The sequence below is a fragment of the Ornithodoros turicata genome, chromosome 1 (genome assembly GCF_037126465.1).
Source record: "Ornithodoros turicata isolate Travis chromosome 1, ASM3712646v1, whole genome shotgun sequence".
In the NCBI taxonomy this organism is placed as follows: Eukaryota; Metazoa; Arthropoda; class Arachnida; order Ixodida; family Argasidae; genus Ornithodoros; species Ornithodoros turicata.
In genome coordinates this window covers 123178028-123204029 of record NC_088201.1, presented here as the reverse complement: position 1 = coordinate 123204029, position 26002 = coordinate 123178028, and the positions used below count along the sequence as shown (strand labels likewise).

The following is a 26002-nucleotide window of genomic DNA, read 5'->3' as shown; positions in this document are numbered from 1 at the left end:
TACAATACTCAATACATGAATATGAATATTTATGCATATTTGTGTATATGTTGCTGCCTTGAGATGTCCAGCTCAGATAAAAACTTCCCCTGGCAAAAATCACGTTTAACCCAGAAGGCAAGCCTCAATTCAGGAAAAATAGCATTATACCCTAAAACTTCTTGGTCTAAATGATGACCAAGTGGAAAATAAAAAGGCAATGGAACTCACTTGGTTGTGCACGAAAAGCTGCGCCATAGCATTGGTCTCACGCAAGAAGCGGCATATAATGCGGTAGGAAGTCAGCGCAAGCAGGTCTGTAAGAGGAGGAGTCCCATTATGTCTACCAGTTGTTCAGCCAAACAGTTTTCAAAAGCAAAACAAATGCTGTGAAAGTGGATGTGCACCACATGGTGACGGAAAAGCGCCAAATTGCCCATCTTTGAAGTCTGACAACTTGAATGAGACCCATGCTCAACTGTGCATCACCATTAGAACAACTATGTGCTACAATGAAAGCAGTAAGCATTAAAATACTCTCTAAAGGTGACTTGTGTAGAATTTGCATAAATTTAAACTTATCCAATTTCTGACTTAAGAAGATTTGGGAAGCACCGTTCAGCAATTTACATGCAAATTGGTGGGCAGACTGCAATTGCCCTACAAGCGCACTGCCATTGGCAATAGAGATATCACCATATTTCAACACCATCACCGATGTGTAACTACGATCATTATAATACACGATACATTGCAATTTACAAGGTATTTGTGTAATACAAAACATACAGACATGCACAGTGAGGACTGATTTCTGAGACTGAGATGAATAGATTCATTCAAGCATTTAACCAGTAACGACACTTACGCTTCTTTCGTCGTGGAGCAATTCCTTGCAAATGGGGAATTTGATGGATTGTCTGAAGCAAGCTGTTACTTGTCTGTATTACCCCTGTCACTGCAAGCCTAATAATCTCTTCTGTACCGTGCCGAACAACATCCAATATCTGCCGCCCAGTCAGGGTTTGAAAGTCATTGAAGAACTGAAAGCCGTATATGAAACAGTTATGCTGCCACCTAAACTGTTCGTGAGAAATCTTACCCGCTGTGCGTCCCTAATATAAGGGTACTTCTGCAATGATTCCTCGACTGGCATTACAGAAAAATCAGCACATCTTGATCTGTGCGTAATGGCTATTCTCACTTTAATTTGCCCTTCATCTGGGCTCCTCTTTTCGTCCTCGTTTCTGAGCCATTCCTCGTGTCTGTCAAGGCTCGTACCATCCTCATGACTAGGGCCGGGTTGTGCGACCTCCTGTAGCAAGAGCAATTCTTGGGCGTTTCAACAGCAATATTGTGAAATTGCCTGCTACAAACAAACCAGTAATGAACAAATTACAGACATGTGCAAATATCAGTTTGAAAAAATCAAAAAAAAATCCAGTCTTTGAGTCAAATAGCATCACAGAGAATTCCATCTGTTAAGTGGACTGCACTGCCGCATATACTAGCATCGCAGGAAGCCCACTATACAGCAGCCGTGACAGCTGTTGGAACACAATGGTGCAGCTGCCTTTTTTCCTGTGTGTGGTACTGTTCTGCAGTGAATGTGCTGACATCATTTATTCATGATATGCACAACTGAACCTTATTGTCACTGCTTAGTCATTATTGTTACTATAAGCTCATATTCTTGATTGAATAGTGGCGACCTGGGAACGGTTTTTATGAACTGATTGTCTTTTTTTGAATATGCTCGCAATCATTCTAAAGCTGGCTTCACCCGGATCATGTAAACACTGCGGGAACCCACCTTTACAGGGTTGTTTGCGCCTGGTCTAGTTATGCATTAGCATGCAGAACAAAAAAAGGAGACTAAAGGCAATCTTTTGTACTTATGCCACATGCAGGTGCTAACAGTGATGAGTAACTGCCTGCAACTCAGGTGGCAGAAAAGTAGTGCCCTTTTTTGTTTTGCTCTGCTTTCAAAATTAAAGTTAACGTAATTGGGGGTTGTCTTGTCATGTTACAATATGGACACAACTAACAAGCGTGCAAGTCTCCTCTCCCTGTTACCCCAAGCATGAAATGCCACTGACTTTGGCGTCTGGCACTGACTTTTTTTCCTCCTCTTGCCCTCTTTCAGCCTCTGCTATGTTAACTGTAGGGTGAAATACAAGTCCTCTATTTCCCCCCCGATACCGCATTGTATGATCCTTTCGGATAGCACAAAGCCTTCGCGCTGAAGCTGGAGAACTTGATGCTGGATTTTAATTTTTAACATTTGCCCGCCCGTCGCTGTGATCCCCGATGTTCATGCACGGACTGAGCAGTTGAAATTCATTGAAGTTCATTCAGAAAGATTATAAAAAAATTTAAAACAATACACAGCTGAGACATTGCATAAAAGGTATGACTGGACCAGCTGCAGAGAGCCCTGTAAAGGTGGCATCCCGCCATGCTTACATGCTCTGGGTATCTGAACAAAAAGCACGAAATTATGATGACTAGAAATGTCATAATTGGTTAAAGTTGGTCCATCTGTTATTGAACTTCGCAACTTTGGAAGGTTTTCCTAATGGGCCCCCACCATGTATAGTCGCTGACCGATAATTCGGACTTTCCAATATTCCGGACAAACACAGTGGCTTTATCACAAGCCCAATACAACCAATGTATTTTGACTTCCAATAATTTCCTATTTTTTTAAGTTTCAGCCAAATTTCGGTGCGAGCTGCTTTTTTTTTGACGACTTTCCACCTCCTTGACATCAAATTACCTCAAACATGGCACATCTCCCGCACGAACATCAACAAAACAACAAGCTACGTCAGCTTCAGGTTGCATCAGAAGCAGTCGGATGAGGAACAGCCCATGTCACCGGAACTTCCACTGAAAGGATGAGCGGAAGTTACGGTCACGTGGGCTCCCCTAATCTGATCCCTTCCAAGAAACACCCGGACTGCACGTGATCCCAAAAGCGTGCCGTGGGACTTCATGCTTCATCTCCCCATATGTGCTTTGTTGTCTACACGAGGTTTCTCGGAATCTGCAACATCAGCCAGGCTCATTGCGTGCATAGCTGTACTGAATATAGTCCAGAAACAACGGTCATTGATGCGCTTTGAAGGTCGTATTTCGGCAGTGTGGCATCAACGTGACTACACTGCAACATTAGTTCTCATTTCTGGGCTGCGAAACAAACGGGAATACATGTGTTTTCACACTGCTTTAACTATTCTTTGCAAACCTTTTTTCGGAAGTGAGGTTTGACCTCCAGCTAGTAATTCGGACTGCCCAATAATTCGAACCAATTTTGTGGCTCCTGGAAGTCCGCATTGTCGGTCGACGACTTCATTTTATTCGGATTGTGCAATAAACCAAGCCAAACCAAGAAATTCTTGTGGCAGACAGGCAATTCTGCAAATTATTGCAGAATCGTGGAAAAAGAAGGGCCCTACTTATACCTGACGCGTGGTCCTCTGTAGATGTGGGGATTGCGCACGCTCCTCACCACCAGTGTACCTACGGTTTCCGAACTTCAAGCGCTTCTGCTGGACCTCCTCGTTATTCTGAAGCTTCCTCCGTTCATTTTTAAATTTGTTCCTGAGAGCCACGATCCAAGAGCTCTAGAAGTACAGTATAGGAACACAACACAGTTGAAAGATATGTACGTTCAAATACTGTGCGCAGTAATTCCATAAATAGGACAACTGGTTGATGCATGGTGAGTATTTTGGCGTGGCCTCACCCGCCCTAATTGTTATGCCCTCATGACTTCGAGCCCTCACTGGCCCTTATTTCTAAGATGCCCTTACTCAGATTCCCTCGTAAGCCCTTAACACACGAAAGCAAAACAGGCCGCAATCTCACGACATTTGAACTCATGAGTGCCTCAGGGGCGGATTTAATGGGGGGGGGGGGCGATCCCCCTACGGCTATGTTCCCCATGTGGCTGATACTGTGCCGCAAAGCTCCTTAAGACCCCCCCCCCCCCAAGAGAGACCATTGAATCCGCCCCTGGAGTGCCTTCACAGCACCTCATCATGACGGGTTGCTATTCATGATGCAATAACAACCCTCACAGCCATCACATGCCTTCAAGTCCTGAGTGCCCCACAACAGCTGTTGTATAGGCCTTCAAATAATGAGTCCAGCCTAACGTGCTTCAAGGCAGGAGAATTGCCATTCAAGCAGAGCACTTTAACAGCTGTGAAATTTTACCCACAAACCGTGTGTCCCAGTCACTGTTCTGGACAACTTACGACGGCGGTTGCTCCCTCAAGGATTTACAAAGCAAGCCGTAAGCAGATTGCCGTAGCAGAAGAGGTGAGCTGCATCACTCCTATTAATTTTGAGTTATTCATTCAATAACCATCATTCTGTCTATCAAGTAACTTTGTGGTTTTGCGCAACCAGACACAGGCAATAGAATGATGTTTGCCTTGGGGTGGTAGAGAACATGACAGGCACTTTTAAAGCACTTTTCAACAAGTTTGACTGTGCTGCTCAAGTATATGAAACTTTTGATAAAATCGATGAACTATGGTTCTCTAAAAAAAAAAACGAACTATTTGTGAACTTCTAAATGCAATTTCAAAATGTGCACGTTATCGCTGTTCCCTCAAGACACTAGAAACAGAATGCTACGAGCAGAATAACTCCACAAACCTACTTCTAATGGAGTACCTAATGAACTGACAGTGGCACTTACGCAGCCATCACCGATGACATCTGCAAGTTGAGGATACTTCTCCACCAGCATGTTGGTTGCTTTGTAATAGAAAGTGCGTGAAGGGTAGCTGCATTGCAAAATTGTGGAACAAAACTGTCAGATATCTTCCCGGTGCTAAGCTCACACTAGGCACATTATGAATGTAACTCAAAAAGCTGCACACATAGGTGTACTTACAGTGTGGTCCTAACAATTGACTGATACAAAAGATCCACAATTTTGATCTCAAGAGAGGATTTCAGGGGCTGGTTGCTTGATACTGCAACCATTGCAGCATGAAGCACACCGAAGTCTGGAAGCACATAACCCTGTCCATCACGGTTTTCCCAGTCACTTCTGGAAGAGCATATGTGCAATTGCATGCACATGACTCAGTGAATAATCAATGCAATAAATTACTGAAGCATTACAATATGGTGAAGTATTGCCTGCGACACAGTTTTCAGTAATCTTAAGACCATGTCAGAGCGAAATTCCTAACTAAGGTTTTCTGCTGGTGTCGACTTCATTCCACCATTGTGGCTTTAATGGCCGGACTGCAGCAACACCATCAGGTGAGAGATGATGGTACAACAATTGTGTGTCATCTGCTAGCTCCAAACACAGGCTCCCTATTTATTTGGCAGGCAGAGTGCAATCAGAACTGACATCTGTTTAGCTTTTCCTTTGTTTGGAAGCACAACTAGTACACCAATGTCAGGCCATATTTGAGGCATTTCCACGCTGGTTACGATTTTTTGCAGAAAGTGTAGGTGCAATATCAGAGACGATGGCTGTCCTGCAAAACTTGCACAGATGAGGGATTCCCTTATTTTATTTACTGTTGGCAAATAAGCAATCAAGCCTGATATTCAGAACATTCATCATGTAAATAAATGGGTGGGAGTGCCCCTGATGTCACCCAATGCAAATTGGCAATCTGTACTACCCCTTATCAAGAGGAATGAGCACGGTGATTTAGTGTGGGAGGGGATTGATGCACCACTAAGGTCATGTGCTCCACACCTTTTAGCTGCTAGCCAGCAGACAAGGCTTGTTTCCTTATTTCTCCACAAAAAGATAGACGCACGTGAGCGCAACATTCACAGGACCGTCGTGGTCGGTCACGTTACCTTTGCACCCTTTACAAAGATACTGATGGCCACAGAAAAATCTTGAACATGGCATGAACCCTGTGTAATTGTGCTTCCAAAATAGGGAAGAAGGAACAACAGAAACAAACCTGCTAATTCTAAAAGGTACAGCTGTCAAGCTATCATCTCTCTCGTCTGGCAGCAAGGTGTCGGAGCGAACCGAAAACCGGAACCGAAAACAAAAAAAAAAACACACGCTATTTTGGTGCGAACCGGAACGGAATCAAAACCGTATACGTTTTTTTCGCTCAGGAGGGAAACCGAAAAATATATTTAACGGTTTTCAGTCCAAGAAAAAACTTCGCCGGTTTGGACTACGGATAGGCGAATGAAACAGACGTCGTGTGCTTTGAAGTCATGTCACGGATACTATACGAGGGTTACGGTTACGGTGGAATGTATGTCGGTATACTATGACCCTTAGGCTCCCTTTGTAATGGTTTATTGTTCGCGCACGCACACAGACTTAGAGGTACATGTGACTCTCTAGCAATGTGCCGTAGTGTTCGTTTTAATTTGATCCCCCCAAACTCTCCTCAACTAAACAGCGACCCAAGGGGGTCTGCATAACGGCTTCTTTATCGGTAATGTCGCGCAACGCGTCCCTTGTTTGAAAGCAGCTAAGTTGAATACATTTACGTATACGCGAGGGCAAGCCCGTGCGAAATGGCAACTCTTTTGTGGACAGGACACAAAGAAAATAAAACGGAGCCTTCGAGCGCGTTTGTGAGTGAAGGTGTTCCTCGATTTGCGTCGTACTCGTGCGGTGGTGCTTGCTGGCTAGACAGTAGCAAGAGACATTCGGATGGGACGCGATCGCTCCAACCGAACAAGAAAGAACTTTACGTATGACATCACGACAAACAAGTCCGTTTGTAGCATGCGCTTCAAGAAAGGAGAAAGCCCATTTGAACAGACACTAAGCTACCGGAACCAGGAGCTACCAATTTCACAGCTGTCTATTAATATTAAATACCATGTATGCGGAATAAACGGGTTTACATTTTGTAACATTGATTTTTTTTGTGGGGATGAATATTCCCAGCAGAAGCGGAACCGGTTAAAAACCGGTATGAACCGTTATGTTTTTGCTCCGGAGCAGAACCGGTACCGGATCGTTTATGATGCAACCGGAACGAAAAACGTTTCGGTTCGACACCCTGTCTGGCAGTATTGATGCAGCCCAGTCACAAGAACCACGCAAGTGAAGTGAAGGTGACTCCAGCATAGCACCCAGGTTTAGTATTCGGCTCTAATGAAGACTGAAGATTACAGATAAGTGTGCCACGAGTCACACACAATGAATAGATTCAGTGTTCAGGAAGTTACTGCTCAAAAGGGACTCGTTACAAGTTAAGATAGCAACCTTAAAATGTAACTAAGTTACTAATACAGTTAATGGTCATGAAAAAGAACTGGAAGTTTCAGTTACTTTGTAAAAGTGGCGAGTTACATTCAGGTTATTCCGTACTCAATATTTTATGTCATAACCGTAAATATCGCATCACGGATACAGCCATGGCATGCACAGCGTGTTTCGATTCAACTCATGTTTTTTTTTAACAACATTAAAGTCTACTTTGCAATATGGTATAAAGCCGCTGCAGAAATTATGTGGCAAGAGAACGCGACTGTCTAACGACAAATTGAGGAAAAAAAAACATTACATTTTTGTTACATTACAGCCAAGATATCAGAATGCATTCCAACCTCAGAAACTCACATACTGTTCGTTAAAGACCCCGACAACTGCGTGCATCCTGCAGTACGGGCTGACATCGATTGCTTGTAAACAAGGTTGGTGTGAAAAATAAAAACATAGTTTGGAGAACCTGAGCCCTCCACACAAAGAGAGACCGGACAAGTCTGCGGTATGCATAGAAAGGCAAAGTACGAATGAAACGCTGTGCATCGCATGCTTTTTCACTGAAATTTGGAACAAGGGAGAATAAGGTAACTTGAAGTCATTATAATTTACCCAGAAAAGGAACGAGTTCGTTGAAAAGTCACTGGCCTTTAAAATGGCAGTAATGAGTACAGTAACGAGTTGCCCTCAACATTGGATAGATGCCCTGACACTGCGTGAGACAGTGACCTCATCAAGTCACACGACGTGACCTTTTGTTGCTGCTCCTGTCACATTTTTGTGATGAAATTAATTATCATATTATATTACATTACATTTGTGCGCGGACAACAAATGCTTGGAAATACATTGGTCAAATTTGCAACTGTACCCTGGTACAATAACATGGAAACAGAACCAATTGCAGCCTCTCTTTACACATATGATGTGCAAAGCAGTGTCAACCATGGTATGAAAAATGGTAATCTAATGTCCAGTGCTGCCCCACTCATGCCGTGATTGTGTCACTTACGTTGTCCTCATCACTCCATTACTTGTGCTTGGTTCAGGCTCTGTGAGATTAAAGAGTGAACTGTCGTTTAGTAGCATTGGTGAATCACATAACAGTACTGGTGACATGTCATCGGCCATCACTGGTGAACTCTTGCTACCCAATGTTGGGTCCTGGAACGAGTAACATGCAGTTATGACCAAGCACAAGCTACAAATTTATTTTGCTCTAGAAAGGCACCTTTGCTGTTGGCTCAGAGTGGCGAGATGACAGTTGCACAGTTGCCAAATGAGGAATTTCATCCTCGTCAGCAAGGGTGATGAAGCACGCGAAATCTTTATCATACATCTGCAAGTACAGATCCAAATTGTTCCCACAATATTAGTACATGCGTTCACTGGGATAACCTATCAGACTACTACTGTACAAACGTGGCCTCATCGACAGACGCTCGTGGGGAACGAGTTCAAGATCCAAACCGCCGTACAATGCACCAACTTTGCAACTGCCACGCCTGCCAACTGCCTTTCCAACTGATTAGGTGAGCTGGTCAACGCATTGGGAACCTTCCGAAACTGCTGTTATTCCGCACAGTAACTTCGAAACAATAGGCATAGCACAGCAAAAGCGGGGCATTGAACGGTGGCAGCAGAAATAAGAGTACTACCTTGAATACAGCTTCCGAGATTGAAATTCTGTCGCTGAGGAGCCTGCATTCTTGTACCGCAAGTTTCAGTTCATGCAGTGTCGTGCTGTGGCAGTTTCCAACGGCGTCCAACTGAAGCTTCCGTCTTACGTCCGTACCACTGACTTCCACGAGGCAGGACACTCGGGCCATTACGTACCGAAATGTCAGTGCTGGAAGTGTGCACAACACTATAAATATGCGTTCCCCACCGTGCCGAGAAACTTACTTGACGTCTCAACAGCACCTTCCGCACGTCGTTGCGTCGTACGCTCCCGCCAACGCGAAGTAAAGTGCCCGTATGAGGGATTGGATTGGCATGGATGGCGCGACTCTGGCTACTGTAGTTTACTGCATTTTGGCTTCTTATCGTTTTGTTCGCGATTCAAGAATAAATATAAGCTCATGTTAAAGACATTAGGGCTCATTTCATCTCGTAATCACGTTTGCCGTTTCGCAAATTCGGTTTTCTGGAAGCGGATGGCTGACGCAGGCTTCAGCTTTGACTATGGCTTTGTCAATGGCAAAGTGTAACCCACGAGGTGTAACCATCCAAGCTAAGTCGCACATGGTGTGTGGTGAAAGGTGAAAGCCCTTTCCTCGTTGCAGTTCGCTGTATTGCGGACGTGATGTGGGCTCAATACAGCTGAGCACGGGCCTCCACTACAGCAAGGTACGTATTCCCTCATCCCTAAACGCTCTGCCATAGAGTAGCAACAAGCAACGTCTTTATCAAGCTGTGGGACGACACACTGCAGCGATACGTCACCCCCCACCCCGAAATTTAACCTGCACACCTTGCACACCCTGTAGAGGGTATTAATGAAGTCTCTTAATTAAGGGTCTTAAGGCGTTAATTAGCGTTGTCTTCTGCATTATTATGACTGCTAAGGAATTATGACCCCCCTTTGGCGCCGACTTTATCGATAAACCACTCAAACAGCACCTATGCACGCCTCCCACATGTTAGCAGAATGCGCCAAACGGTTGTTTCTACCCTATTGGGTAATAGCCCACCAACAAGCCCATATACAGTGTTTCTTTTCTATCTTTTTTTTTTATTGGAAACCCAGCGCTTCACAAGGCCGGCGATAGAAGAAAACTGGAGTCTATATTTGCACTGCTTGAGTAGGAAACAGGTGTTACTAATTATGTAGCACCTGTTTTACTCAAGTACCTGGAAAGTAGCGCTCGTTTTGCCTTTATTCTTCTATTCGTGAAGGGTAGTGTTTCCAATAATTAAAAAAAGACACCCTGTATACTATTTGCTGAACTGCCTTCGGGACGTTGCATCCAGTAGAACATTGCACAGGCCTAAATTTCTAGCATCCAGTCTTATATACTGATTTTGCGATTACTAAGTTTGCGATACTGATCTTGCTTGTAATATGAACAGTAATATAAACAATATGAAAAAGTAATTAATGTGCACTGCTGTCGTGTTACAGATGCCAAATGCCGGCCAGATATCTTGCCCACGCTGCCAATGGAAGGTGTTCACCCTTAGGGCTCTCTTCAGGCACCTGTGCTCATCACATAGTCATGAGAAGAACTGGGTGTGTGGCCTGCAGGGATGTGTCAAGACATATCAGTCATATTTCAGATACCGACAACATGTCACTGCAAAACATGGGGATTTGCTGGGACACTTTGATTCACGAGCATCCAGTGAGCAAGGCACTGAAAATGAAGGTGGCGAAGAAGGTGGTCAGCCCATGGCTGATGCACAGGATGCACAGCTGAACATAGATGAAGGAGAAGCAGTCAGTCCCTCAAGGAGCCCTGAGGCAAGAGAAGAATTGTCTCAGACCACACCAGACTCTACAAAACGTTTTGCGCTACTGCTTCTAAAATGGAAAGAAGAGATGAGGTTGCCTGAATCAACCTTGAACGAAGTGGCAAATGACATAACTTTGTACCTAGAGGAGTTGGCCCAGCAAGCTCCAGATACGCCCGATGGAGGAACACTTGAAAACACTGTGAAGCAACTACCCATGTTGCAGACAAAATATGGTCGGGAACAGTACTGGAAGGATACACTGCCATTCGTTCAGCCGTCAACAATTTGCTTGGAAAACAAACCAGACGGGAAGACTATTTCTTTCCGCTACATCAGCCTACTAAGAGTATTGAAGATGTACCTGGAGTGCCCACAGGTTCCAGACATATCTGAACAACAAGGAAGAGAGGGACGCTTGACCACAGTGTTTGATGGCACAGCATTCCAAAATCATAAATACTTTCAAGGTGACAAAAAGAAGCTGTGTATACAGCTTTATACCGATGAGTTCGAACCATGTGATCCCTTGGGTGCAAAGCGTGGCAAACACAAATTGATGGTTGTGTATTATTCCGTCCTTAACGTGCCCCCTGAGCTGCGGTCTCGTCTCCAACACATGCATCTGGCATTAATTGTAAAGGACAAATTAGTGGAACAGCATGGACTGCGCCGCATTCTACAACCACTTCTTGAGGACGTACGACAGTTGGAAACAGAAGGCATTGTTGTCAATTCAGTGAAGTACACCGGGTCAGTGCTGTGTGTCACAGGGGACAATTTGTCAAGTCATCGCCTTGGAGGATTTGCCACCAACTTCAGTCATGGCCGTATATGTCGATTCTGCATGGCTCTGCACCATGAAATTTCCATCAAGCACAAAGAACAAGACTTCGTCATGCGCTCTCCGGAAGGACAGCGCTACCACGTGAACATGCTTGAAAACGGGCTGCCAGCTTTGTCGTTGTATGGAGTGAAGGCGTCATGTGCAATGGAACTTGAGGGATTTGAACCTACTGAACATCTGCCTCCCGACGTGATGCATGATGTTCATGAAGGCGTTATACCTTTTCTTCTCAAACATGTTCTGACTAAGCTTGTGTCAGACAGATATTTCTCTCTGGACACTCTGAATGACTGCATTGAGAAGTTTCCTTATGACCCGTGTGACAGGAAAAACAAACCCGAGATTGTACACCGTGCTGCACTGACGACCAAAGGTACACTAAAAGGAAGTGCATCCCAAAAATTCTGTCTTTTCCGGAATGTGGCCCTGTACATTGGAGAATGTATACCTTCAGAAAACAGTGTCTGGAAACTCTACTTGATCTTCAGAGAAATTGTCGACATCATCATGTGCAGAGACTTGCCATCTGAGTACGTGCCGTACCTCCATCGTCGAATTGAGTTTTTTCGGCAAGAGTTTAATTTGCTCTTTCCTGAAGTCCGAGTCCCATGTAAGATGCACTACCTGCTCCACTATCCTACTTTCATCTCCAAGTATGGGCCACTTGTTGGAGTGTGGTCAATGCGATTCGAAGGAAAGCATCAATACTTCAAGGACGTGACACGAAAAATTAAAAATTTCAAGAATCTGTCGTCTTCGCTTGCTAACAGGCACCAACTCTATCAGATGTACACGTGGACACAGCAGGCTCCTGATGGCATCATGTCAACTAAGTGTTGCAAGCCACTGCTGTATGAGCATGCACCTGAAGCGCTGCAGCTGTACCTCACTAGCCACGGCATCAATGAAGACCAGATAGTCTCCATGAAGAGTATGGAGCTCAGTGGCAGGACATACGTCACAGACTGCATCGTAACATCACAGGTGATTGGTGATGAGCTGCCAGAATTTCAAGAAGTCTGTGGCATATACTCCGTGAGCCGTCGTATCCTCCTGCTTTTGCGCAAGCTGGTAACATTAGAGTTTGACAAACATTTGCACGTCTTTGTCGTTGATCAGAGCACAGATACATTCGTAGCTGATTCACCGCTCGACTACATGTCAGACCTGCTGAAGGTGCATCGAAAAGGGAACAGTTATGTGATAAACCCCCGACAAGCCCTCCTCTGATCGCTCACTTATTGTGCTTTCTGTTCTGTATATAGCCTCTTTGATCGCCGAACTGAGGGCACCAGGCACTGTATTGTGTTTTACCGGATCTGTAGAGATTTCCTCAACCTTCAGTATTATGCGACCTATTGCATGGACATTGTCAGCTGTTGGGCCATTGTGCATACGTCGTCTCCCCAACAGTCCTGAGCCTTACTTTTTATCGCTTTCAACCGCTTCACCATCTTTTCTGTTTTATCTGCATTGTAGACATTATATCTGCTGATGAGAAGATCGCGGACTTTCACATTTTACACACTTCTTTCATGAGTATGCTGAGCCCTCAGTCAATGATACAGACATTGTTTTGGACCATGGGAATGCAGTGTATAGCACCAGTTAAAAATGCATATAAATATATACAGGGGTTAGTGCACATTTCTTCTATATTCATGCCCCCGGACCTCATTCAAACAATTTTCTCGTTACTATACCCCATCCGAACTTGATGGATAGCAAAGTTAAAAGCGAATGTCTTGTGTGATTGTTACTGGCTGTTTCTTATTCATTAATTTATATTACTGATGCGCTGGTGGTCACGCAAGGTGCCGTACCGGAGTTGATTTCTGTATTGCATCTATATATCTTTGTGCATGTTTTGCCAAGTATTTTGCCGAATTTTCGCTTGTGTATTTTGGACATTTGCAGTGATATTAATTGCCAGTCTGCTAATCACATTTACTATAATACGTTCTTATTCAGTGTATTAATTCCCTTACTTTGATTGACAAAGAGTAAAGTGTTTGTGATGGCTTCAGAAAGGCTTCAAAGTTATGAACAAAAAATTAAGCCCAACAATAGTGTGGATGTGTATCATTGTTACTTCGTACACCTTTTTCACACCAAAAAGGTGTAAACGGGCTGTGCAGAAGGTGTTCGAAAGCTCTAACACCCCTCTAAGACCCATTTTTTTAGAAGGTGTAATAAGGGAGTAAAAAAGGAGTATATACAAGTTTACACCCTATTTACACCCCAAATACACCCAAAAGGGAGTTTTTCAGTTTACAGTGCACTGCATTGAACACCTTCCACACAGGTTAAATACTTCCCTTTACGAGTAGAAATGACATGTAGGAGAGGTGACGCTTAACGTCGCCATAAGTGCGGAATTTGCTACCCTAGAGGTATGAAAAATCATTCTTCTATTTGGTAGAACAGTCCTGCTCTCAACATACAGCTACATTCCCAACGGAGTCTAACTTTCACTCCACATTTGTGGTAAATTTCCCCTTTCTGGGGGTGAGCGTGCCTTCCTCATTGGCAGAAACTGCGTACCCAAAAAGGTAGAGTACTTCGACACCTGCGGGTGGATCGTTTGCGCCCATTGGGTGTAACTGCCTACACATAGGAAGTAGGGGCACAACTGTTGAACCCCGACGTTAAAGTGTCGGGGTTGAACAGTTGAATCCCTACTGTTGAACAGTTGAACCCCTACGGGGTTGAACAACCCCTTCTTTTCTACCCCAAAAAGGTAGAGAATCTGTAACAGCACGCTTCTACCTCAAAAGGTGGAAAATTACGCCTTTTGTTCTTAGAGTGTATAACGTATACGTGAGCTTTTGATAGGTTGTGCTTCTACGCTATGTTCTGTGGTGCGTAGAAATATTGGTACGTGACGAGATGTAGCTCTGATGTTCTTCAGTATGTATGGAGCGCCAACTACGAGAAAGAAATCACGATCACTACCCTCTACGCAAGAAAGAAGCACCTTGCACACACGCGATGTCGAAATATGTTCCTCAGTGCCTGGTTGCGAGCTTGGGTCCGACAATACGGCACCAAAAATATACCATTGTCTTCACACTATGTGATGGTATGAAACACCACATTCTTCAGTGCGTCAGGAGAGACTCAGCCCCCTGACCATATTATGAAGGACCAAGATTTAGCAACTACAGTGAACACAGTAACCTGGCGCTCCATAACATTGTGCACGTTGAACGCCAAACGCAGTGGAAAAAACGCCGCCTCAAAAGCATGTAGGCGGCACAGCGGGACCACATCCAGACTAAATCGGTTCGTCTGGTTACATTAAATTTGAGGAAATTTGGTTCGGCACCATTTGTTAGCGTTGTACGTCCTCTCATCCTGATGTAAAAAGAAGAAGAGAAAAAAAAAGTGGCGTATAACAACGACCTAATGTGCACTTTCCACTTCCAATGTACTGTACCGCATATATGAAGCACGGCTCCGAGGTGTACCGCGTAACCTGATCCGCCATTTTATAAAACAGGCTACTGACATGGGTCACAAGTTGAACCTTGCTTAGAGCGCGGTATTTTCACTTAGTAGCATATCGAGGACAAAGTGACTCGTCCCACGCACACGGTTTAACGTCGCGATGGCAACGCTACAAACGATAACTCCTCCAAATTTTGCAAATACCGTTGTATTGGTCACTTCACGGTCATTCGTCACTTCACGCACATCCACGATCACTCGCAACTGGCGTTATATAATATTCACGACCATATGCGGGTTGGGAACGGCCCTCGAGCAAGTCCAGGTCGCACGCTAGCATTTAACAACATTTCATACGTGGACATGCATCAAAGGGCTTGATGCTGTATACGTTTTGACCGATTCTGGGTATGGTCATCGACTCGCTGGTCATGAGCACCTTGAAGCTAACGTGCAGCGAAGGACGTCAGTGATTCCATACACTTTTGAACATCGATATGGAATATCGATATGGCTGTGACAACCGTTCGTTTTTTGCATTTTACAAAGGCCTAGTCCATGAGGTCGTTTGGAGCACTCTAATCCTCCATAAAGCCGAGAAGCCAGCAACGATCGAAAAGTGTAACATGCAAGCTGGCTGGTATCTACGTCAAGTGACCGGCCTGATCTCGACGTCGAAATTTGCATAGTATATGCTACGCCAATCATCATCATCATCGAAATAAAGTTGTTATTCTTACAGTTCCTGGGAAGCGCAAGCAAACACTATAGGAAGTACCGAGTGCTTCAGGGAATGACTTCCTCGTCCTCTGGTATAGCTTCAGAGTGACTTAGTGCTTCCAGTCTGTGCAGCTGGAAGTGAAACGTTACATCGGAGTCGTGAAAAGTTGGAATAAATGTTAGACATGTACGAGGGACGTTCAAGTCAAACCGGGACTTTTTTTCTCGTGAGCGTTAAAAGGGATCCTACCGGTTCTTGTTAGTCATTTACACATGGGACAAGTCTCTGCTCTCACCGCATGGTGGCCCAAAGTCTGTGTGAAACTGAAGTCACGTGCTGAACAAGATGGCGGAGCACATTGTGAGCACGCACTTCGAACAGCGACTTGTGATGAAATTTCTTGTGAATTAAGGCGTAAAATCGTGTGAAATTCACAGTAGACTTCGGGCTCAGTACGACCCAGATACGCACAGCCGCAGGAAAACATTTCAGTGGTGCAGGTAATTTAAAGAGGGCCGTACCTCAGTGCAGGATGATCCCGGTCGCGGCGGCTCAGAGCCCAGTGCCGCTGTTCCTGAGAACATTGAATGCGTGGAGCGTCTGATCCTCGAAAACCGACGGATAACATGCCGCGAACTTACTCAAAAGACTGGGAACTTTGAACATCGACATCTCCAGTTCCGGAAAATTAGTGCACGCAGGGTGCCGAGGCAGCTTGGCAGGACTTGGTCACCAATGGGTCCTGTTCCCGCGGGACAATGCACTCCCGCATACTGCACATCGCATGACATGCACATTACAGGAACTGGGCTGGGAGATAGTGTCACACACCCCTTACAGTCCAGACCTTGCCTCGAGTGATTTCCATCTGTTTGGGCCACTGAAGGAGTTCCTCGGGGGCCGCCATTTCAGCTGTGATAACGAGGTGAAGAATGCTGTCCGATCATGGCTGCGCCGCACTGACGATGCTTTCTACGCTGCTAGCGTTGGAGCACTGGTAGAACGCTGGGAAAAGTGTGTCAGTGTAGCTGGGGAATACATCAAGAAATAAAACCTATTTTTCGCGTCGAAGAACGTTTTACTGTTGCGAAAGACGAAAAGTCCCGGTTTGACTTGTACACCCCTCGTACATCGAAGGATGTAGGGAATGCAAACTGATTGATGAAGACGTCAAAAACTGAGTTTAATGCTCCCTGTGACATTTATCGTATGTTTCACATTCAGATTCAGATTTATTGTCATCCATACAAGTACAGATGAAGGAACACCTGAAAAAAAAAAAAGCTCTCTAGCAGCTTGACGCATATTTGCATCAAATTACCGTTCGCAGTGGCGTAGGACATTACATGTCGCGCTGACGCACCCCGGCACCATCTCACAAATGAAATTCATTGATGTTGTCGCCCTTACCATCAAGGCCGTATTACTTACTTACATGCATTACGTAGCGTTTTATTGTGATTCATTTTGCATGATGATCATGATAATATGCACACGTAAGCAGCGTTACAATGTTATCGTGTTTTATTTGTGTATTATGTGTAATTCTGTAATGCTTCCCTTCCCTCTGAGCAGCACGCGGAGATTTGACCTCCTGCACACTATGATTGCAGAATGTATTTCACTAAAAAATTGAGTTGAAGTCGATATGCTTTTCAATCTCGATACAATTCACCGAAATAAAATTCGTGAACTTGATAACGATGCTGTACGTTCACGCCGCTTCAACCTATAGAAGACGAAGATGAAGCAGTGCAAGCTCATTCTAGTGCAAACTTGATATCACGGTAAGTTGTCCTTGCTAGTCTATCTCAGTCAAGATTGTAGGGCGTAGTTTGCTAGACTTCGATCCTTATTGTAAATGGGCTCAATATTTCATTCCCCACATCACCCCCAGCCTTGCACTTTAAAAACAGAACTTCACCGCATAGCACGCTGTGCGCCAACCATTGCCAAGAGTGATAGGGTTATCGATTCTGATTCGAAGAGAGAGGTGGGCGTACGCCTTTTTGTGGCAATTTGGATATATGAAAATTGCCACAAAAAAGCGTACGCCCACCTCTCTCTTCGAATCAGTAGCGATAACTCTATCATTCTTTCTAATTCTCGGAGCACAGCGTGCTATGCGGTGAAGTTCTGTTGTTAGAGTGTGGGGCAGAGTATCGCCCCAGGCGATGAAACAACCCATTCATCATCTCGCAATGAAGTTGTTGTTGATAACAACTGTGCTGTCCACACCACGAGAGCAGCCTGTGGTCTACAAGATATCCGCTAACAAAATGTATGCGAAACTAACTTGAATACGGTCTGAAAACAGGCTCATTGGCATCCGTCATTCGGACTCTCTGCCCCGTTTTATTTAACAGAGGGGACGCATGTTCTTTCAAAGCACTCCCCATTCTTCGTTGAGGTCACAGAAGGGCGCATATCACGCTCCCTTTTCACTTGGCAAGTAACAACGACATATGATTCTGCACAGTGCTGTCGTTTGTTCCGTTGTGCAGCTATGCAACCAAGGGTGTAGTGTTCAGAACACTGTGCTGTTCGCGTACATCTAAATACCGTATACTTCGCAATATCGGTAAACCATTTGTGAATGACATGATAAGTTAGTCGGGGAATGCATTGAAACAGCTCCTGGACCTTAATATTCGTAATAGCAGGTTGGGTCATCGGCACGTTTTCGATATACTGACACAAACACTATTCTCCCTGATGTTGTGGTAGGAAGTTGAGAAAGCCTACTCTATATACCTTCTCTATATACTCTGCATATACCTTCTTCACTCAGTTTATATGAGCTATCTGTACTTCGTTGTGGTGGTCATAAGTCGTTTTGTCACCAGCCTGCTTCACACTGTTCAAAGGGACATGGCTGGGACATGTCACGAAGTCTGTAAAACTAGCTTCTACGTTCATGTCACTTTAAGTTTCACCATCTTCAGTGGATCAGTTAGCAATGTGTCTCGGGTTCGAAACCCGTCGAGTACGAGAGGCAAGTTGCTGGCACTGCGAACGCTCCCCAAACACGCCGTCTACCGCGAGGTACCCGAAATACCGGGTGCTGAGTGTTCTGATGTGAGACAGCCATAAAGATCCCTGAGTTGTGAGGCGGTCATTAGGTCCCCCAACCTAATTGCCGGCGCGGGGGGAGTCACTCATAAGGGTAGTAGTTGTCTGTATACTTAATGCAGCATGGAAGGCTCTTGGAACCTATATTTTTCTGCTGCGTCAGATACAACCTTCAGGCACCGTCACGCAGAATATTTATTTTGGGAAGTGCGAATTTCCTGAGATATTTATTGTACAAAAGAGCGGGGTAGGGGCGGCGACCTCACCCAGCGGCTCCTCGGCTCTGGTGACGTCAAGTGGCTGAGCTACCATTGGCTACCAATAGCCATCTGCTAGTAAGAGCGACCACCCGAGATGCGAGACGTGCGGCGCGATATGCAACTGGAAAAATAAAGAAAGGTTAAATGAAGCGCGCCTTGGTTTTCGCGACGCGTGTGACGTTGCAGACTGGTAGTTAAGGAAGCAAGTTTTCTGACCCGCGAGATTGAAAGTTAGTTTCCGCTCCAGGATTACGCGCGGCACTCGTAGTTTTTGTGCCAACGTGAGTCCCAGGGTTCGTAATCATCATTTCGAACTCTCCCGACATGTTTGTTTTCGAGTTCTCCCACGCTCCTTTAAAAGTACCTATTATTATGGGAGGGGGGTGGGTGGCAAAATGAATTATTATTGTAGAATTTTGGGGCTAAAACGCCGCAACATTACGTACACTGAACATTTCAGGTGATGGGTGCCGTAGCACAGCTTCTTGTGCTACTCTGGAAGAACATCTTCATTCAGACGCTCCGGAGACACCTTTTGTTTACCCTACTTGAATTGGCAGCCATGATCGGCATCTTCTACATCTTCATGTCAGTGCTTTCTATGAATCCTCCGAAGCCCCCGACGTACATCGAAGCTATGGTCTACGGAGATTTTTCTGGAATACCTGTTGGGGCGCTTGTGTACGGCCCTAATGACTCATCCCCGTACATGACATTTATCCTTCAGAATGGTTTTCCGGAGGCCTTAAACAGCACGGGTAAGTCATTCTCTTACCCTCATGAGGAATGCGTTTCTTTTATTCATTATAACTAAAGCGCGGCTTTTCATGGGAATCATGTTTTTCTCTGGATGTGGCTTCGTATCAGGACGATGAAAAAAAAAAATCACTTTTTTGTCTTCAATCTGCGCGCACTGCGGAGCGAAGAAATCGTTTAATCACTGCAGGTGAAACGGGATGATTAGACGCCAGGGGAAGACTATCGAATATTCCGCAAACATTTTCAAAATGGCAGGTTCCATTAACGAAAATCCAGTTTTGAGCGTTAATTTAGAACACAACCAAACAGTCGCTACATGAACACGCAATTTAGATGTTCCAGCAAATGTAATTGTTTTATGTTCACCTTGTAACGAAACCTCTTTGTATGTAATTTTTGGCTCCCCTTCGAGTGATATACTTGACGTCGATTACGCGCTGTAGAAGTTTCAAGCAGAACAGCAGTGCCCGAGGAGCATTGCGTTACGCTCGTGCTAAGACCTGCCTCACATGTGTAATGTCCGTGGAGCACTTGACCGACTCACGAGACAAACCCACGCTCCTTGTGGCTCGTCTGATACTTGCTGTGACAGCATAACCTTTGCATTGACAGAGCAAACTCCGGATACAGGGGGCAGCGCATTCGAGGTTCCTTCACGAAACATGTGTACAAATGAGCGACTCTAACATAAATCAGTGGAGATACAAAGCAGCGCTGTTTTGTCAAATAGCACGCCTGCGAAGTAACTGTATGCTTCCAGTGACTTTTTCGCTTGCACAGTATCAGTAGTGAGCTCGTTCGGCGAAAATATCAGGTAAACCACAATGCTGCTGAATGTCTTCGGCGACGTCTTCGTCTTGTGTTGTGGTGCTGCTGCTCAGTCTTTGATGTCGTTGCAAAGGGCTCGTCATGTTGTACATCGCTAAGAAACGACTTCGTCGTATAGCGACACTTGGTTCCTTGAACGTCTTGTTCCTTCAAAGTGGTTGGACATTGTGGAGGACATGTAGAACAACACGGTCGATGTGGCACTTAAGCGCTGTGCTCCAACGGCTGATAGCATAGATCGTGCAGCGCCGCACAGCGCACTTCGGCGCTTGCAGTACGCTTCGCTGGCTATTTATACTTAATCGTCTTCGTCATTTTCTGCCGCTCGAGTATGAACAATTTAACGGCAGCTGAACTGTAGGGGAGCTTTGTTCTGTGAAGGCCACGTCAAATCGCATTCGATGAACTAATGCGGCATCTTGACGAGAGATATGTCCAGACACATGGAAAGGAGCGCTGGATCAACTCGGGGGTAGAATGTCGGCGGTCCGTTGGCGGGTAGCCAGAGGAGCTACCGCTTGAGACAAGTTGCCTCTCCCCACTGCAGCCACTGCGGTGCTGTTGAAGATCTAGAGCACATTCTTCTCTATTGCCCACACTACCAACCTTCCCGAACCGTACTCTCCGCATCTCCCAACGAGCTAGACTCCCGCCCCCTCTCTCTCACAGAATTGCTTGGTCCCTGGCCACATCCAGCACACCAACGCTCTGCCCTCAAGGCTCTCTTCACCTTTCTGGACACAACAGGACTTCGATCTTTATTGTGAAGGGGTTCATTATTTCATTCCCCGCATCCCCACCAGGAATGGGGTAGAATATCGCCCCCGGCGATGAAACTCCCCAGGCATCATCCCGTAATAAAGTTGTTGTTTTGGTTTGTTCTGCTGCTCGCCTGTAACATTTGGGTATGTCCAACTTTGAATTCGTGTCGTAGGTCACCAAATCAGTTCCTGGTGTTGGTTCTAGCTATGGTGAACACCGGTCATATTGTGAATATTGTCGCGGATATCTTTTACCGTCATGGCACATCGCCATTCTCCTACAGGGCTGCCTTTGTTGTGAAATCGGAGAGTTGAACAATGACGATCGACGAACAAGCCACCTGTGAATGTGCTGTGTTTGTCCGTCTATGTGTGTTCCGGCCGCAGAACAGCAGAATCGTGAAATCGGAACCTGCCTGTGTACTTCCCTGCACGGGGTTTTCCTTGGGAGCCTACGTTCTGATAAATGCAGGAAACTGGTACTGGACAGACTTTCGAAATGTCTTTTTGCATATAAGCTGCATACTAATGAGAAGAAACTGTTTGTTTGTTTAAAAAAAACTATTTTCCTTCTGATGAACAACTTAAGTCAGCAGAGGTGCCTTCTCTGTAACCAGCAGACGGTAATCTCGATGTGTAACTGAATGAGATTCAAATTTCAGGAATATCCACATTGATTCACGCACCTTCCTAGACAACGATTTGCCATGCAAAGGCTGCAGGATATGTATCTAGACATACTACTTCCAAGCACTTTGTTCACAGTGGTCTTTAATACCCTGGAACCTAAGAATGTCATTTTCAACGTCTCAAAACCATGAAATTTTCTCACACACCTTTAAAAACTTCTACATCTTTTTTTTTTTTATTCTAGTGGATCTACAGTGCAAATTCTGCTTATCTGATGTTGGAACCGTGTCTCTAACCAAGAGCAACCAGTAACTGAAATCAGAAATGCGAGAAATGAACCTCACCCTCTGGGTTGTATTCGTTTGCTCTCCTTTCTCTCCTATGATCTTCACATTCAGAAATCCTCAAGTACGTTTATTAAAGGAACTGTAAAGTGAAATTTGACCTGGTAGTGTTTGCCTGTGTGATGCCTCACATAGAGCCTAAGCACTCAAAGCGCGTTAATTATTACACAGCATAAATTAGAAAAATTAAATCGGACGGTAGGTTGCGCCCCGCAACAGCTAAAAAAGTCATGATGGGAGTACTCCCGTCACGTGATACCTATGTAATACACAATGAACTTATGACCGGCTACTAACCTCCAATAAATACTACTTTTAGAATCACAAGAATTACTGGGAGAATTCTTCAAAATATCGAAGAAACAGTATCCCAAAATACTGTCAGCGCGGTCAGCGCCCTCTGTTTGTTCTGCTCCCAACCATGTCGCACGGCCTTGCGAGGCTTGAGTACGCAAAAAAGTTCATTTCCTGCCGAAATTGAACAGAACTTCACCTGACAGCGATGCCAGGTATCCACTGTAATGTTCGGGGATACACCAAGTGTGCTCGTTTGACAAGGGACGTTGTGTACCACAAGATTCCAACGGGAAATGCGCGGAACCGAAAGTTGTTGCAAGCGCTTGTCTGTTATCGTCCCTACCTCGTCTCGGGTTTTCAAGCCATGGATCGTCACCACCAGCTCGCTTGCTACCTAACTTTCCTTTGGTCAAGACATTCGTGAGCCACGCCGTATTTCCTCAACCCATCTCTCTGACGAGACGTACGAAATGGTAGCAGCGGACGGCCGAAAACTTTTCAAACGGACCGCAATCCCGACACCAGTGTTTCTCCTTGTGACGTCTGACGATGCGAACACCAGTGCACACGAGGTATGTATTTACCGATACACAGGAATAATACATATATGTGGTTCACTTCAAATTCAAATCGATTTTGGTGATGCCTACCCTGGGTAATGTACCAAACGCAATATCCCCCTTCCCCTGGGGAGCCCTGAGTTCTCGCAGGAGAATAGGGTAGGACCTTTTTTGAATTTCAAGTGTCAAATAAATTATGCGCTCTAGATACTGACCATATTCTTCATTTATATCAGCGACACAAGCTTCCATCGTGACTGACAAGAATGTGAAACTCGGATGCAAAAACATGCAAACGCATGATTTACCGTCAACACCTCTCAACCTTTATCCAGTGATGAATTCAACACCTATTATCCATACACCCTCATGCTCACAGGTTGGTGAAGCTCTTGTTTTTTTTTAACATTTTAACCTATGCAGTCCTTGCAGGTGCATGATATGACAATATCTGCACCACTGGTGGAATCAGCTGTTGAGTCATTCTAGAAATCTAAAGACAACAGTTTTGAATGGCCTGCTGATGCAAGTTTGCACATACTAAACGTTCTTCTACTTTGCAGTGTTGTGCCATCTGCTCCACCAGACCACAAGCAGTACATAAAATGTGCAGCAAATTCAAACAGCCGGTGCATTTCACAAAGCGGGCACATGTGTTCGCGTCACGCTTCTCACCACACAGGCCGAGTGCCCAAGTGAACACAATTTATCTTGGATACGTCAGCCAGAAGTGAACAAGATGGCTGCGGGGAACGTCTTGCTGTCTGGCACAATCCTTTTCAATGGGACCAGTGCAGCCAAGGTGTGAATTCATAGCGCCTTATGTTTTCACAGATTCAAATGGCACCTTATAGTATTTGCTGTTGACCTGGTTCCCTGGTTACTCAAGCCGATTAATATTAAGGTCACCTCAACAGACCTCATCTACAACACCTACCAGAAAGGTTGCAGGCTCCCTTTCGTGACACAGGTAGGATTATCAGAACTCATGGCCATAAGAGACTGAAACATTCAAATAATCTTACTGAAACACAAGCTTTCGAATAGAGTCCGTCATTCATTAGGCATGATACAGACACACATGCTACAGAGATTTATACTGATCTACATTAGAGAAAGGGAACAAAGAAGGTAGAGAGGAGGAAATCCAAATTCTTGGCAGAAAGCATTGAGGGCACGAAAAAATAATACAAAGCAAGGCACACAAGCTTTGCGTGTTTGATTTTTCTGTTACAATAATTCTATCTGCAACAATGACATAAAAGTACATGTAGTAAAAGGTAAAAAGAACAAGCTTGTACAATTGCAATATGCAATTGCCATGCTTGGGAATGCTTAGTGGCCATGTAGTCCACAAGAGGATCTTGTAACACAGGGTTAAGAAAAAGCTTGAAGCTGCGGTCCAGTCCCGTACATGTGCTGAGCTAAACCCGTGGATGCAGAATACCTGTACCACCTTTACAGGTGTCGTTCCAGGTCTGAGGTCAGCTTCTGCTTAGCATGTGGAGAAGTATGAGCTTACATATAGAAATGAGATGTCGTTCAGGAAACAGTGTATACAAGCTTCGAGATAATGTGTCTAGGTTTGACCCGGCACACTTACAACATCCATGACAGCCATGGGGAACCATGTTTCAATATAAAAAGCATAGGGAAGACACTTAGACGTGACCATATGTTATCTTCGCAGAGGAAGTAGATCACCTCCTGAGTGAAACAACGACAACTTGCAAAGATGTGAGCTACAGTGAAATAGTCGGTCTGCAAAAGGCCTGAGCACACAATGACTGCAATTGGACTGCTATGAGGGAAAACATGGGAAATTTATAATAAGAAATTGGGAAAGGGTTGCAAAGATGGATGCGCACAGAAAAGGTCTAAAATTTTTGTCGTCGATAGGGAGGCTCTGAAGAGTTGTCTCTGTTGATGCCATTGGCATGACCCCACCTGAGGTCTTCTTATACTGATAAAGTCATGAACTCGAGATGTTTTATAGGCAAGGTGATAGCCTATGTTCTCTTAGAGATTATGGACTGGAACGTGTTTGTGGCAAACACCTGTGCACTGTACAGAAGAAAAAAAAACATGCATTGCGTTACTGCAAATTGATATGAACAGAGTATGGGGATGTTCTCCTTCATTGTTTGCTTGTTTACTGCTATCACTTGTATGCTCATTCATAAACACAGTGATCAATAAAACAACATTACAAGCTTTGACGTCTGAAGAATGAATTTTTACTGTGTAGTGGTTGTCTGTTTATTCCAGAGGGCATATGGCAGACCTCTATTGTGAATGAAAGGGATACTGTTGTGATCAAGCAGTGTTCACGACGAAACCATCCAGTGTACCTCTGTCAAGATGGAAGGCAGTCAACGCTGCCTACAAGCACCTGAAAGAAAAGTGAGAGCTTCATCTCAGTAAAAGCGAATAAAATACACATGGTCAGGCAGCACCTACTGCATCACACGTCAAAAAGGCAAAAACCTTTGTATGCTTCTGAAGGAAAGTTTTCCCTTATGGTATGTACAGCACATGCTTTGAGGACTTTTCTGCAGTGCTTTCTAATGGTCCCCAGAGCCATCTGGTAGCCTGTTTGTAGGCTAAGTACTGAAACTTCCTGCATGTTCCATGAACAGCGTACAATTATGATATGTAACTTTACTAATAACAAATCGAAGGCACACATGAATGAACTCACTTGTTCACTTTGCTGTTCCTGATAACAGCGTACTCGTCGCTTTCTCCCTCGTAGCAGTAGGATACCTGGAGCAACTCAGTCTTCAGCCACAGTATTTCAAAGTACA

General features: G+C 44.8%; 1 protein-coding gene across 1 annotated transcript; it reads left to right on the top strand.

The window, feature by feature from the left end:
- Window positions 1–9369: 9369 nt before the first annotated feature.
- LOC135384744 (uncharacterized) lies at window positions 9370–16735 on the top strand. The gene is made up of 4 exons (XM_064613935.1): window positions 9370–9419; window positions 9499–9562; window positions 10338–12689; window positions 16487–16735. The coding sequence occupies exons 1-4, from the start codon at window positions 9370–9372 to the stop codon at window positions 16733–16735; spliced, it is 2715 nt and encodes a 904-aa protein (XP_064470005.1).
- The last annotated feature ends 9267 nt before the right edge of the window (window positions 16736–26002 follow it).

What these genes read in the sequence shown, in the direction of transcription:
- LOC135384744 (XM_064613935.1), top strand. Translation starts at nt 9,370, where the DNA reads ATGGCTGACGCAGGCTTCAGCTTTGACTATGGCTTTGTCAATGGCAAA. An exon ending in GGCTTTGTCAATGGCAAAGT is followed by an intron (nt 9,420 to 9,498) that starts GTAACCCACGAG and finishes TCCTCGTTGCAG; the next exon opens with TTCGCTGTATTGCGGACGTG. An exon ending in ACATGTCAGACCTGCTGAAG is followed by an intron (nt 12,690 to 16,486) that starts GTGCATCGAAAA and finishes TGCACATTACAG; the next exon opens with GAACTGGGCTGGGAGATAGT.